At 42.6% G+C, this 15,712-nt stretch overlaps 1 protein-coding gene across 3 annotated transcripts in view; it reads left to right on the forward strand.

Annotated features, from left to right (window-relative positions):
• Nucleotides 1-15,712, forward strand: part of lmo7a (LIM domain 7a) — a 232,457-nt gene that overhangs the window by 102,402 nt on the left and 114,343 nt on the right. For all 3 annotated transcript variants that reach the window (XM_063048465.1, XM_063048466.1, XM_063048467.1), the window contains exon 5: nucleotides 6,454-6,560. In XM_063048465.1, coding sequence (XP_062904535.1) covers nucleotides 6,454-6,560 — 107 coding nt within the window. The remainder of the gene's footprint in view (nucleotides 1-6,453; nucleotides 6,561-15,712) is intronic.

Raw genomic sequence — 15,712 nt, forward strand, 5'->3', positions numbered from 1 at the left:
TACAGGACTGAAAAGGAAGCTGATTCTAGTTTCCTTTCTGGTCCCAATGAACAAGCTCAGTTTGAAACTTTCACTGTTTGTTTTCTTCCGTAGATGCAGGCTGACCTGCTGAGTTCCTCCAGCATTTTTTTGTGTTGCTGCTGAAACAAATAAAGCTGTATTTATTTTTTTATTTTTAGAACAAAGTAAAACGTGCGAGTAATTTCAGTGCTTTCATTTTGTGTTTCGCCTCACCAGTGGCAGAGCAGGAGTGTGGAGAGGTGAGTGTGGGAATGGGGAGGGGAGAAAATTGCTCACAGCTCAAGGGTCCAGATGACCATGGAGAACAGAGGTTAGTTGCTCGGTAAAACTGTCTCCTTGCATGTACTCCGTGTCACCAATGTAGAGGAGGCCAGATGTGATTAGCAAGGTTGGAGGAGATGAATGGGTATGTCGGCCTCACCTGGAAGGGCTCTTTAGTTCTCTGAATGGTGGTGAGGGAGAAAGTGCAGGAATGGCTGTAACACCTCTGACAGTTACAGGGGAAGATGCGACCGGTGATAGGGTCACGTAACTTGCAGAAGTTTTGAATGATGGTATGCTAGATGCATGGTCCAGTGGGGTGAAAGGTGAGGACTGGGGGAGCTCTGTCCCTTTTCTGTCTGGTGAGGTGAGAGCAGACATGTCAGTAAATAGAAGTTGCTCTGTTGTCTACAATAATTGGGGGTGGGGTTGGTAGCCTTGTTTTCTGAAACAGTTGGGCATCTCGGGTGTCCTGGTGTGGAAGGCCTCATTTCAATAACAGGCGTTGGAGATGGTGAAACCAAGAGAAAGGAATGTTGCCCTAACAAGTCTACTCTGTTACTTTATCAAAAAGCTCAATTGTTTAAACTCTATTTGCTTTCAAGTAAATTGTGGTGTTTCTCATCTGGTGATGATTTTCTAACAAAGGCCACCTAATTTGGAAGCTGATTTATCTCACTGTTTCTTTCCATTGTTAGGTTGGCAGGTCTGTTGTCCACGTTATCATTTTCTCCTTGATAGAGGACACTTCTGGTACCAAACCTATATCTATTTGGAGAATATACCTCAAAACCTTTAAAATTTACCTCCCTTTCATCTATTTGAGAACATGCCTCAATTATACCCAGTCTACTACCTTTTGAATAGCTGCCTTTTGCTCATTGTTTCATTTAAAGTGCATCTTGATTCTTTTCCCTAAGATGAATCTAATATTATGATCATTATTCTCAAAGTTCAAAGTACATTTATTATCAAAGTATGTATGCTATATACAACCTTGAGTTTCATCTGCTTACAGGCAGCACAAAATATACCAAATAGAACATGCAATGTACAGGAAAAAGAAACATTGTGCAAACAATAAAAATAAGCAAATAACGTTCAGAAGTGAAGTTCATGGAAGTGAGTCCACAGCCATTTATCACTGCAGCCGATCCAGGAGCCTATTAGTTGCAGGCCACAGCCACAGTTCAGTGCAGTGATGAGTAAACCTCGTGGAGCAGCAAGCTGAACACCGGCGCGCCCTTCTCTTGCAGCCCCAACATGCTGATCTTTTCAATCTGGCCTGGCGTTTAACTCAGCAAAACCTCGCATTGTTCCTTGCTCTCAAACCCAGGCAGTCCCACTTCAATATACTCTTGGGCCCAGGGCTGGGTCTCACTACCTCGATTCTGCCTGTACCCGACCTTTCCAATCTGGCCTGATGCTTAAATCAGCCACGCAGCAGGTCGCTCCTTGCTCTCGGGCCTGGGCCTCACCACCTCAGCTCTGCCTCACCGTGGTTCTGCAGCATTGAATCACCTCCGAATCTGATCAAGCAATGGCCAAACATTGGCTCATTCCCCGCTCTCGGGCCCAGGTGCTGCTGCCTTGATTCAGCCTGTACCCATCCTGCACCTTTCGAGACTTCAGTTCGCCCTTCAAACAATGCCAGGTCGTACAGGTGGTTCAAAAGCTCAACTCTGAAGGGGAAGTTGCACAGCCAGTGATTGTATCTGAGGAAAAAGTGTGATTTAGTACAGTAATTTATAGTTCTGTTTGCTGCCAGAAAGTTGTCTTTGTACTTCACCAGTGCCACCTTAAATCAGATTGCTCTCTCCAGTGTAGTATGCTCTACTTGCCCCACTTAGCTCTCCAATACCTGATCCAGTGCTGCTTCCATCATAAATCAGAGATTCAAACAAGAAAATGACACTTTTCTGGAATTGTCTCAACCCACCCGATCAGCAACTCTCTTTATTTTTTATGCTATTGTTTTCCAAGACTGTGAGGGGAAAAGCCAATTGTTCATTGCCATTGTGTAAGGTTCTTGTACCCCAATGCAATTTCACCAGTGGTTTGCTGTTCCTCCTCCTTCCCACTGTCTGGAGTCCTTTGGTTATGTCGGCCAGACAAGCTTTAGGCAGAGTAGTGATGTTGAATACCACGTCACCAGGTTTCTCTCTTGAATATGGTATTGCCAGGATTTACTAATGAAATTGGCGATCTGTTGATCACACTCTTAGCAGAGGAGGGTGGAGGCAATGCAAACAAAATGGAACAAATGTTCAACTTGTTTCTCATAATATAGAAAAGGAAAGTATGCATTAAAATGACACACCCAACAGAAAACTCGTGTTGTTCGACAATGGTATTTTCATGCATGTGTAGTTACATTTCTCTTCTAGCAATATAGTTTCTGTTATCTGGGTACTGTACTTGTCTGTTTGCCTGATGCTGAGGACTTGCTTCGTTGGGTTTCTATTGACGTATTCAATTCCAACTGGTGTTTCTAGATTCCTTTATTGCAACATGTTTTTCAGTGTTTTACTTTCCCTGAGCTCTCATACACCCCCAGTTCCGTGCATTTCCAACTTGAGCCAGGATCAGACAGGGATGCTTGGTAAAGTTGGAAGCAGAGAGCATGATTGTAAGGTAGCAGATCACGAGGTTGTGCAGTTGCTGGAAATCCAGAGTCGCTCGCACGCGCACGCTCACAAAATGCTGCAGGAACTCGGCATGTCAGGCTGTATCTATGGAGAGGAATAAAACGGTCAGCATTTCAGGTCAAGACCCTTCATCAGGACTTGAGAGGAAGGGTGTCGGCTTGAAACTTTGATTGTTTGTTCCTCTCCATAGATGCTACCTGACCTGTTAAGTTCTGCCAGCATTTTGTTTGTTATAGGTAGCAGTGTGGTGGGTAGAGCTGTTCTCACAGCTCTGGTGATCTGGGTTTCATGCTAACCTTAGTAGAGTTTCCATGTTTTCCCTATGAATGAATGGTGACTGCCGGCAATTACCGTAGTACATATGTCATCATATACAACCCTGAAATTAATTTTCTTACGGGCATTCTCAATAAATCCATAATAGAATGATAACCATAACAGTATCAATGAAAGACCGTGCCAACTTGGGCGTTCACCCAGTGTGCAAAACAACAAACTCTGCAAATACAAAAAGAAATAATAATAATAAATAAATAAGCAATAAATATTAAGAACGTGAGATGAGTCCTTGAAAGGTAGTAACTGTTCCTAAACCTAGTGGTGAGAGTCCTGGCTGAGGATCCTGTACCACCTTTGAGATGGCAGCAGTGAGAAGAGAGTACGACCTGGGTGCTGGGGGTCCTGATGATGGGTGCTGCTTTACACAACATGGTGGACTGGGCCATAGTACACTACTTTTTGTAGGATTTTCTGTTCAAGGGCATTGACGTTTCCATACCAGGCTCTAATGCAGCCAGTCAATAGACGCTCCACCACACATCTATAGAAGTTCGTCAAAGTTTTAGATGACATGCCAAATCTTCGCAATCTGCTAAGGTAGAGGTGCTGCCATGCTTTCTTCATGATTGCACTTCTGTGCTGGGCCCAGAACAGGTCCTCTGAAATGATAAATTGGGTGTTATAATTTTAAAAAAAAACCAAGTAAACATCATTGAAAGAAATTTGACAATATAAATGAACTGTAAGCATTAATTAAGATTTGTTCAGCGATGTGATTCCTGCCACGGTTGGTGTTGAGCTTGGCGGGCTCGGGTGTGAATGCACCAACCCATCACTTGGTACTAAACTGCCCTTGTCCCCCAGTTCTGAGCCCTAATGTGTAGCGAGAGTTCAGATGTGCTTGCGTTCGGGACCGCCCCCCCCCCCCCCCGCCAGTACATTGCATGTTTCTGCTGGCAAAGAAATTCGGAATGCCCTGATGGGTGTGCTGTAGCCAGCGAGAATGGCTCCAAGGTTTATTTGACATAGATTGAGAGGAGTAGCAACGTTTTGCCCTGCAACTGGCTGCTGAAACTTTCATTTGTTGTATGTCCTAAAGCAGTACTAAATACACATCGAACCCAGCTGATGAAATTTGGTTCCACTGACTTCATAGGAGTTAAATTTCAGAACAGTTCAATGAGTAAACAGTATGAAATCATGTGTTTGGCACACGCAATGCAGGGCAAATATCTCTTCCTTCGCTCTGTACAGTATTTTGAGATGAATAACAGCTTTGAGTAGAAGCGTACCAGTTCTGGTGCTTTCCATCACCTACCTGCATAGAGCTAACTCCTTCTTCTTCTTGGTGTCTTTCCTTCCAACTTGACCTACCACGAAATCTGCAGTCGGTGGTTTTCCTGGAATTTTCAGGTTAGAATCTGTGATCTTTGCAAAGCAGCCTGGTGCATGAACTGCTATATAGAGAGAAAACTGGTAAAGTAGCAACCCTTATTTTTTCAAGTGTAACAACTCTGCACTATTTTGCTGTATTTGCTAATGATCTACCAATAGGAAGCATCTAATCTTGGTTGAGGGAAGCAGAAAAATTGGCACATGGGCAGTGTTTACCAAGCAAACAATTGGTTGCTGTTGATTTTCTATCAAATCAAGAATGAAGGTAGACCTGTTTTAAGCCTTTGTGGTATCTGTCAAGGCTCAAAACAAATCACTTCAGCTGTTCTCATGCTTGTTTCATCATTTGGTTTTTGTTGGGAGATATTGTATAAAGGTTGTGCTGTGCTCAGCCCATGTGACGTATTTCTCCATGTGAATGATAAGGGTTTATAAAGGCAAGCCATGACATGCGTCATGTATTTTGAGTGAGTAAATCAGTCCAATGTTTTATCTATTCGAAATAGAAATACTTTAGTAGCTTGTATAAAAGAATGCACATCTTTTGAAATGGTTATATTTTCAACCCAGTTTGCCTTAATACACTGTGGTGGCATGGTAGTACAGTGGTTAGCAGAACACTTGATCTGGGTTCAATACCCACCACTGCCTGTAAGGAGTGCGTATGTTCTCCCTATGACTGTGTGGGTTTCCACTGGGTGCTCTGGTTTCCGCCCGCAGTCCAAAAATGCGCTGGTTGGTAGGTTAATTGGTCATTGCAAATCATCCTGGGATTAGGCTAGAACTAAATCAGGGAATTGCTGGGCAGTGCGACTTGAGGGGCCGGAAGGCCTATTCCTCCCTGTTTCTCAATAAAATTTTTATTACTGGGTTAGTAGAGACAAGTATTAATTTTGAAATTGAAGGCAGCAATTGGAGTATTTGCACTGGGATTGTTTTGGGCAGACTTCTCAATGTCAAAGTCCGTTTTAATGTCGGATGCTCTTGTGTGCTCTGACCTAAAGTAATCAATAAAAAAATTTGTGCACCTGTTTATCTTTATCAGTGTATTGGTTGTTATCGTGTATACTGAGGCAGAGTTTAAAAACTTAATTTTGCAAGCCCGTCACACAGATAATTTCAAAGGAGAAGTACATTGAGAAAGTACAAGAGAAAAGTAATAGCAGAATGCATAATATAGCATTAGTTTATTCTAAAGACCTGCTTTTTAATATAATTAGAATCAGGTTTATTACCACAGACATTTGATGTGAAATATGCCTTTATTAAGATTACTCTAACAAATGCTAATAAGTGGATGTATTGAATGTATTGGATGTATTCAACATGACACCACACCTTGCTTAAGGCTGCACTCTTTAATTAAGTATTTCACCCTGGAAGATGCAGACCTTCACCAAAAAAAAAACAACTTTCACGTCTGTTTGGTATTATGACAAGCAAGTGGAAGTGTTAATCTCGGCTGCCTCTCCTTGGAGTCAGCTAGCAGTTTCTGGGTGGGTGAATATTCTCGAAAAGTTTATTTAAATAGACACTGGAAGTAATCTGATGTGTCATGAGGGACTAAAAGGAGGAGGAATGTGTATGCAATAGAGATGTCGGGAATGGTCGCTGCCCACACGTTGTGCAGTCCTACTATAACAGGTAATAGACAGTCCCATGGGTGTCCCACATCAATAGTTCGTCATTTCTGATTCATTAAAAGATATCACTCTCTCTCTTTTCTCCACCCCTCCCCTACCTCCATTGCATTTATACCAATACTGGACTTCAAAGCAAAGGACTTTAGACTGAGCCAGCTTCCTTGTTCTCTGTGTAACTAAGCTGACAATTCACTTCATTTTTTCAGGACAACATTAATGTTTTCCTGAAGGGCTGTCAGAAAATTGGCTTGAAAGAAGCACAGCTGTTCCACCCAGGAGACTTGCAGGATTTATCCAGTCGCGTCACTGTCAAGTAAGTGCTGTTTTTTGTTTTAAATAAACTCATTGGCATCGGTAGTCCAGAGCTGGCAAAACAACTTGTGTGTTCTGAACGTGCATGAGTGTGTTGTTTCCTTGAGCTGGTATGATTTTCTTCTCACTGCTTTTACCTATGTACAGTGGTTGCATTGTGGAAAAACGGGAGAAAAACAAGGGTTGGATGCTTGAATGGCAGACCAATCTTTTAAAATGTTTCTGTTAAAGCATTAATGGAAGATTGGAGTGAAAGAAATTTCTGCTGTGGGTTATGTTGGCTGAAACTCAAAATTATTTGAAACTACAATTTGGTAACTTCAGCCCAAAACCCTTCTACTTCACCAGCTTGGATTTGGTGGCAAGTTACAGGTGCAAAGAGAGGAAGTAGACTTTGTGTTCTTTTCTGCCTTACGATCATTGATTATTCGACTGAGCTTAATGTTTCTTTGTTAGTTTCTTGTTGTGAGAATGAGAAATTTAACATTGTAAAACATTTGCGGAATATTAGCATGGTGTGGCAGAGTAAATGTACCAAAAATATGCCTGCTGAAACTGAATATACTTGTATGGAATGTTTTTATGTTTGTACAGTGCTGTTGCTTGTAGTAATTTGGAGCAGCACTCTGTATGTGTCACTACAAATCTAGATTGTATTGATTCACCTGCCCTATTTCCAAATCTTTGTCAAGACAGTGTCATTAAAAGACCAATTAACTAATATTTCTATAATATGTAATGCTACAGGCTTCCATTCATATTTCAAGCTCTTTACCTTGTTTAGCCCACATCTAGATTAATTTTATATTTTTATTGCCATTATTAGGCTGCTATTGGTCTCTAAACAATTTTGATGTTCAGTTTGATTGGAACATTGGAAAAAATAACTTGTGACAACTATTACTTTGAAAAGCTTATAATTTTAAGAGTCATAGAAAAGTACAGCACAGAAATAGGCCCTTCAGCCCATCTAGCCAATGCTGAACCATTTAAACTGCCTACTCCCATCGTCCTACAATGGCACCAGATCCCTACCATCCATGTAGCTATCCAAACTTCTCTTCAATGTTAAAATTGAGCTCGTATGCATCACTTGTGCTGGCAGCTCGTTCCACACTCTCATGACCCTCTGAGTGAAGAAGTTCACCTTAAACTTTTCACCCTTCACACTTAACCCATGACCTCTAGCTATAGTCCCACACAACCTCAGTGGAAATGGCCTGCTTCGAATGATCCTATCTATGTTGTTTACCCTGTAATGTTGTCTGAGCTTTGGTGGTTGTGGCCTCACAGTACCCTGATCTTAAACAGTTGACTTGCCTGGTTTGCTTAGGCTTGCTGGTAATATATTTGGGTTAGAAAGGATGTGAATGCGATGGAACACAACAAAGTTGTCTTTTGAATTACAATTGACTGCAGAAGACCAAATGCTGGAACCATGTCACTTAATCTAAATCAAAGCTAGCCAGAAATTTGATTCCGTTTTGCCATCTTTCAATTCTGAATTTACTCAAACATTATTTCTGCTCATGAATGGATAACAATAGTTTGAGGCAGAGAGTTGTAAGATGCCGTCAAGTGGCCATTCTCTTTCTCTTTTCCATTTTACAATCAACACTCTGATGTTAATGCCTTTTTTCAAACTGTAGAATATGATATGAAATTTCTCTGCTTGTTTGAAATGGCTGTGTTAGCAGAATGTTTTTATGCAACTCTTTATGGGAGAGGAATGTACCCAGAATAGATGTTTTTATGACATTGAATTCTGAATGATTGGAAAGGAAAATAATTGTGATAGATATTTGCTTCAATTAGTACAAAATAATATACAGTGGTTATCTTGTGACTGATGTTTTATGTTGGTGGGTCTTTGAACTTTAATTGCAGTTATAAATGCTTTTTCTATTGTGGTTTATACAAATTGAACGTGGGGGTGGTCACATTTATTATACCAACTATCTTTTAGTTGCCCCTTGTTGCTCTTCTTCAAGGCAATATTAATTTTGAAAAGTTAAAAGGAGTGCAGACTTCTCATTAGTATAATAGTTCTTCCTTTCTGATCTTGCTTTGTCATTGAGCTTAAGTATCAGTGTCGGACTAAAATTGGATTTGTGACCATTCTAGAGCAGTCTAAAAGCTGTTGTGCATCTAGTCCATGGCAATTAAAACACTGATTCCCAGAACTACAGAATCTGTATCATGGTGCGAATGTACTACTTTGAGACTTCATGAGTGATAGTCATACAGCACCAAAGCAAACTTTTCAGTCCGCTGTGTCCATGCTGACAAGTGCCTACAGTATTAATAGTAATCTATTCATTTTGCATGTTCTCTAGCTTTTGAATATCAATATGTGATATTATCAGAAATTGACAGAGCAGGTACACAGGAAAGCCACAATTTTTTTTAGGGGTAAAGTTTTTAAAACTTAATGAAATTAATTATTTCTTTTATAGCTTAAGTTTCTATGATTAAAAAGTCTTGCACTTTCGCAAGATCATTTTGAAGTAGAAAGCACAAAGTGACAACTGGTTTCCACCCCATGAAAAGGTTTCGACGTAATAGGTGAAATCTTACTCTGTGGAAAGGATTGAAGCCTTACTTTAGAACTTGGAAGGTGTTTTTTTTTTACAGATTACACAACCTCCAGTCTCAACCGCAAGTGAATGCAATTGAACAGGTTTAACCAGCAGCACATGTTATAGTAGAAAGTGAGGGCATTAACCCTTTTCTCTTAACAGCTTGACACTTCTGTGTGGGTTGGGTCAATAGGCTAGTTTTGTTTTCATTTAGATCTTTAATACACTGATGTTACCAAGTCAAGTAGTGTATAATTTTTATTTAATGTAGCCTTAAAGAGCAAGTTTGGTCACCGGCCGCTTGACCATGGTTTTCGGTCGGGTGCTGGGCGCTTGGAGAGATTCAGCTGGGGGGGGGGGGTGCCCAGCGCTCGGCTGGGGGCCGTGGTCAAGTGATCAGTGACTTGGGCCGGCTACCCCACCGGATTTAGTCTGGTGAGGAGGGTGTGAGGACACCCAGCAGGACTGAAAAAAACAAGACCTGACAAAGAGCGGATGAGCTCCTGGTGAGCCAACAGCCATCTTCCGTGGAAGAGATTAAAGCCTCACCACGTATCTACGAATCGTATGCTATGCACTTAGTTAGAAGAGATATGATGAACTTGGGCGCTGCACTGTGTGCCGGGACCTGCCCAAGGCCTCCACCTAAGGAAGGGCCGAGCTTGAAGAAGCGGCCACGGCTGGAGGCCGACACGGCCTCGGGCTCGAGTTTGGCGGGGTGGGTGGTGCCAAGGTGGCCAGCGAGAACAAACTGGAGGAGAGGCTGTACTCGGTGCTGTCGCAAGATCGAAGAAGATGGAGGTGCATAGCTGCCAACCCCGGGTTCAGGACGGCACCCACTGACTGACTGACTGAAAGAGCAAGTCCCTCTTAAATTCAATGTTACTGTCACCAGCTCTGTGTCAATCTGAAGATCACAGTTGATGAAGTGTCTTGGCCTGAAAGGTGGACTGTTTACTCTTTTCCATAGATGCGGCCTGGCCTGCTGATCTCCTCTTGCGTTTTGTGTGTGCTGCTTTGGATTTCCAGCATCTGCAGATTTTCTTGTGGGCTTGTGAAAACCACGATTGACTGGAAACTTAACTGAACTATTCACATGAATGACACGCCTGCTGCAGCTCAGAGGGTAGTTGTCTGTGACAGTGAACAACCTCCTGATTTCTCAGTCTTTTCACTGTCATTTGGGCACATGTTGGAGGTATGATGGATTAAAGTGGCACAAGAGCCAGAAGACCCACATTCTGTGTTTTAGGAACAGCTTCTTCCCCTCACTATCAAATTTCTAAATGGTCCGTGAACACTACCTCGCTGTTCCTTTTTTTTTGCACTATCTTGTCTTTGCACTGTATTGCTGCAGCAGACTAAAAGTTTTCACGTCGTATATAAAACAGTGATAATAAACTTGATGGCGCTGTAAGCTGAACTCTATCCAGGATAGTTGTAGCCTGCTTGCTCCACCTCGCTCTTTCCTTACCTTCAGAACCGAGGCAATGTAAATCGGTTAGAAAATGCACCACAGTATGTGCCCAAATCCCCCATCTGCCACGTGTATATGGGATCATATTATACCTGACTTGGAAAAGTATTCCTGTGCCTTCGTCACTGCTGAGGTGATATACTGGAACCCCTTTAACCAGCAGTAATGTGGGAATAATGCAACTGACAGATCGTAGCAGCTGCTCCGTCTCCCATCTACAAGTTTGCAGATGACACCATTGTAACGATGAGTCAGAGTACAGGAAGGAGATAGAGAGCTTAGTGACATAGTGTCATAACAACAACCTCAATGTCAACAAATGAGCTGGTCATTTCCTTCAGAAAGGACGGCAATGCAGGTGCTTCTGCCTACGTCTTTGGAGTTGAGTTTGAGACCTTCAAGTTCTGAGGTGTGGACATCACTACTAGCCTGTCCAATCACATTGATGTTATGGCTAAGAAATTCAGCAAGGCATCTACTTTCATAAATTCAGCATGTCCCTGTCAACTATGAGCAATTTTTATCAATGCACCTTAGAAATCATTCTGTCTGGATGCATAATGGCTTGGTATAGCAACTGCTCTGCCTGTAACCACAGAAACTGTAGAGTTGAGGACACAGCCCAACACATCACAGGCATTAACCTCCCCTCTATGGACTGTGTCTGTACTTTCTGCCTCATTTAAAGCAGCTCACATAATCAAATACCACATCTTCTCTTCTCCCCACTCCTGTTGGGCAGAAGATATGGAAGCATTGGAAAGGGTACAGAGGAGAATTACCAGGATGCTGCCTGGTTCAGAGAGTATGGATTATGATTAGAGATTAAGGGAGCTAGGGCTTTACTCTTTGGAGAGAAGGAGAATGAGAGGAGACATGATAGAGGTGTACAAGATATTAAGGGGAATAGATAAGAGTGGATAGCCAGCGCCTCTTCTCCAGGGCACCACTGCTCAATACAAGGGGACATGGCTTTAATATTAGAGGAAGGTTTTTTACTCAGAGAGTGGTTGGTGCGTGGAATACACTGCCTGAGTCAGCGGTGGAGGCAGATACACAAGTGAAATTGAAGAGACTACTAGACAGATATATGGAGGAATTTGGGGGGTTATATGGGAGGCAGGGTTTGAGGGTCGGCACAACAATGTGGGCCGAAGGGCCTGTACTGTGCTGTACTATTCTATGTTCTAAGATAGAAGCCTGAAAGCACGTACCATCAGGCTCAAGGGCAGATTCTATCCACCTGTTATCAGACAATTGAGTGGACCTCTTAAATAACATAATGAATCCTTGGCTTCACAATCTACCTTGTTGTCTGCATTGGGTCTCAACAAGTCTCTCTATAACTAGATCCTGGACGACTTGCCAGAAAGACCACAGTCAGTCCTTGTTGACAGGAACATCTCAAATTCCATCACGCTGAGCACTGACACTCTCTTGTGCTGCGTGATCAGCCCCCGCTGCTGACCCATGACAGCATTGCTAGATCTGGTTCAAACTGAATCATCAAGTTCGCTGATGACACCGCAGTGTTGGCTTCGTCAACAATGATGACAAGACGTCATACAGAGCGAAGGTAGAGCAGCTGGTAGAATGGTGCAACCATAACAGCTTAGGTCTCAACGTGGACAAGACCAAAGGGATGATTGTGGACTTTAGGAAGGTGCAGGCTGACCATTTCTTCCTGCACACCCGTGGCTCCTCCGTGGAGTGAGTTAAGAGCACCATGTGACTGGGAATGCACAAAATGGATGATCTCACCTGGCCCCTCAACACCACCTCTTTAGTCAAGAAAGCACAGCTCTCTCCACTTTCTGATGAGATTGATCTGAGTGTAGCTCCCCTATTTCTAATCAGTTCTTACAGGAGCAGCATTGAGAGTGCTGTGGGAAACACATCTGACTACAAAGGATTGTGAGGACTGCTGAGAGGATAGTCATGGGGGGAGGTCTCTCTTCCACACATCAGATAATTATTCATATTCAGGGCCCTTGGCATGGTCAATGATCCCTCCTGTCCATCTAACAATCACTGTGATTTCGCATGCTATTGCTCGCCTGCACTGCACTGCACTTTGAACTTTATTCTGCTTTGTTGTTGTTTTACCTTAGTCTAGCTCACTATGCTGTGCAATGATTTGAAGTGCATGAACAATTTGCAAGATGAGCGTTTCACTGTATCTTGGTAGGTATGACAATAATATACCAATACCAGGGCTACTCACCACCACTTTGCAAAGGAAATTAGGAATACAACCACCACTTGATCCCCATCCCAAGAGAGAATAAAATGAGCTTGTACTAGTGGGAAACGGTAAATTGAATTTACGAGTACTCAGATGACGAAACAGCTACATGGGTGGATGGTTTGGCAGTATTTGTGTTACTGAGGAGGTTATCCTATACTATGGCCTAATCCTTTTCTCTCAACCACCAACAACATCCTGCATCTGCTTAGATGTCCTTAGAAGACAGAAAATATCCCCAAGCACTTCAAGAAGTGATACCAACTGTGGCATTTGTGACACTCCCATCAGGGCTTTCATTGCTATTTCAAGGGCATTGTGCATCAAATAGCTGGCATGCTTTCTCACATAGCTGAATGAAAGGCAGAGCCGTTAATACTGGGGTTGAGCTAATTCTAGTCCCTCCTGTCACTGACCTTTAGCCACCCAGAATGCACATTGGAATTTTCTTTAGCCGAACACAAAAGCGGAATACCACGGGTACTGGAAACCCGAAAGGAAACGTGGGACATGCTCAGCAGGTCAGGCAGCATGCATTCTTTATGTCAAAGATTAGTTGGCCTGAAACATTAACTGAGCTTCTCTCTGCATAGAAGCTGCTTGATCTGCTGATTATTTCTAGCATTTTCTATTTTATTTCGCTGTTCACTTTATTAGACTCTGCGAATCAAAGTTCAAAGTAAATTTTTTAACAAAGTACATGCCACCATATACAACCCTGAGATTCATTTTATTGTGGGTGTTTACAGTAAACACAATAGAATCAATGACTGCGCTCAACAAGAGGGACAAACAACCAATGTGCAAACTGTGCAAATACAGAAAGAAATAATAAATAACCAATAAATGTTGAGAACATGAGATGGAGTCTTTGAGCATCATTCTATAGGTTGTGTTCAGTTCAGTGTTGGGGTGAGTGAAGTTATCCTGTCTGGTTCCAGAGCCAGGTGATGTGGGTCCAAAAGCTCCTCTCCCTCTTGGCTGAGAGCGTGGCTTGGATAGTGGGGTACTTGCTGATGGATGCTGCTTTCCTGCGATAGTGCTCCTTGTAAATGTGCTCAGTGGTGGGGAAGGCTTCGCCTGTGATCAACTAGGCTGTATCCACTACTTTTTGTAGGCTTTTCCGTCCAAGGACATTGGTGTTTCCGTACCAGGCTGTGATGCAGTCAGTTAATGTATGTATCTGTAGACATCTCTCAGAGTTTTAGATGATATGTTGAACCTTTGCAAACTCCTGAGAAAGTAGAGGTGCTGATGTACTATCTTTGTCATGGTACTTGTATGCTGGACCCAGAACAGAGTCCAGTGAGATAACAGAACAGAGGAATTTAAAGTTGCTGACCCCCTCCACCTTTGTTCCCTGATGAGGACTGGCTCATTAACCTGTGGTTTCCTTCTGTTGTCAATAATCAGCTCCTTGGTCTTGCTGACACTAACTGAGAGGTAGTTGTTGTCATACCACTCAGCCAAATTGTCAATCTTGTGGAAAATCATGGGAATGCAAGCCCTGTTAACCTTCTGTTAGCCCTGAGAGGCAAACCCCTTGGCTAACAGGGAGAAAATACACCTTTATGCACCGAGCTCTTTAAGATGATCTGAATTACAAATATAATTATAGCTCATTTCTGCCAGCACATACTTAGAAGAATTCTCTGATGAGTTTGTCTCCTATGTCTCTCTCTGCCCCCCCCCCCCCGCCCGCCTTCATGTGGAATAACATTGCATGTTGTTGAATTTGCAAAGTCTATCCGTAGTGAAAAACAACTGAGTTCATTATGGTCTGATTAATGAGAGTATCACGCATATTCCAGATGGCTAATCAATCAACCACAGGGTGGAGTAACCAAATGCCATTGTCTATTAGAGGACGCTGATTCAATGTGACGGGTATCAGGATTGCCTCTCCCTATTTCTCAACAGCTCATGCCTTTGGTACTTACTCATTTGGTTCTATTTGGTGTCACATTTCTACCTATTGATTTCACAGTTTAGCTGTTACTTGTACATTGGCTCTATAATGATTTTTAGATAAATGTATCTTCAAGAATGTTGTCACAACTGTCGTGGAAGGGTAGCAATGTGAAAGAATGCCATTTGGTCCATCCAGTCTATACTTGCTGTATGGTGAGCATACAGTACTGTGCAAAAGTCTTATATTTTTGTTAAAAATTGTGTATAATTTATATTTGTTTTTCTTGTGAATGCTGCTTATATGATGTGCTGTGTCTGATGCTGCTGCATATAGGTTTTTCATTCCACTTGTGCACGTGACAGACTCAACTTTGACTTTGCACTTCCCGTCCCTCATCTTAAATGCATGTTGTCTATGTCTATCCCTCTCATAATCTTATAAATTACCAGGTCTCTCCTCAGCCTCCACCATTCGAAAAGAAAAATGCCCCAACTTTGTCCAACCTCTCCTTGAAGCACATGCTAGCGGAAGGAGGGAGCATTTTACACTTCTTTAGTAGAGACAGATCTCCATTCTGTCAGCAGGAGGCCAGAGTTATCAGCACTAAACCTGGAAATCTTTTGCTCCATGCTGTTATGTTCTGAGTCAACCTGAAGTGTTTGTGAAGGTTGGCGAAAGAGTGAATTTCAATTGTGATTCAAATTTAGATAATTTGTTTTCACATACACCTTGGTGCAATGAAATTTCTTGCTTGTGAAACTCAGAGAAAAAGTACACACCATAATAATCAGTCAGTCAGTGGGTGCCGTCCCAAATCTGGGCTTGGCGGCTATGCACCTCCATCTTCTTCGACCTTGCGACAGCACCGAGTACAGCCTCTCCTCCAGTTTGTTCTTGCTGGCCGCCTTGGCACTGCCCGCCGCCGCCCCCCGCTGAACTC

The sequence above is a fragment of the Mobula hypostoma genome, chromosome 5 (assembly GCF_963921235.1).
Source record: "Mobula hypostoma chromosome 5, sMobHyp1.1, whole genome shotgun sequence".
Lineage (NCBI taxonomy): Eukaryota > Metazoa > Chordata > Chondrichthyes > Myliobatiformes > Myliobatidae > Mobula > Mobula hypostoma.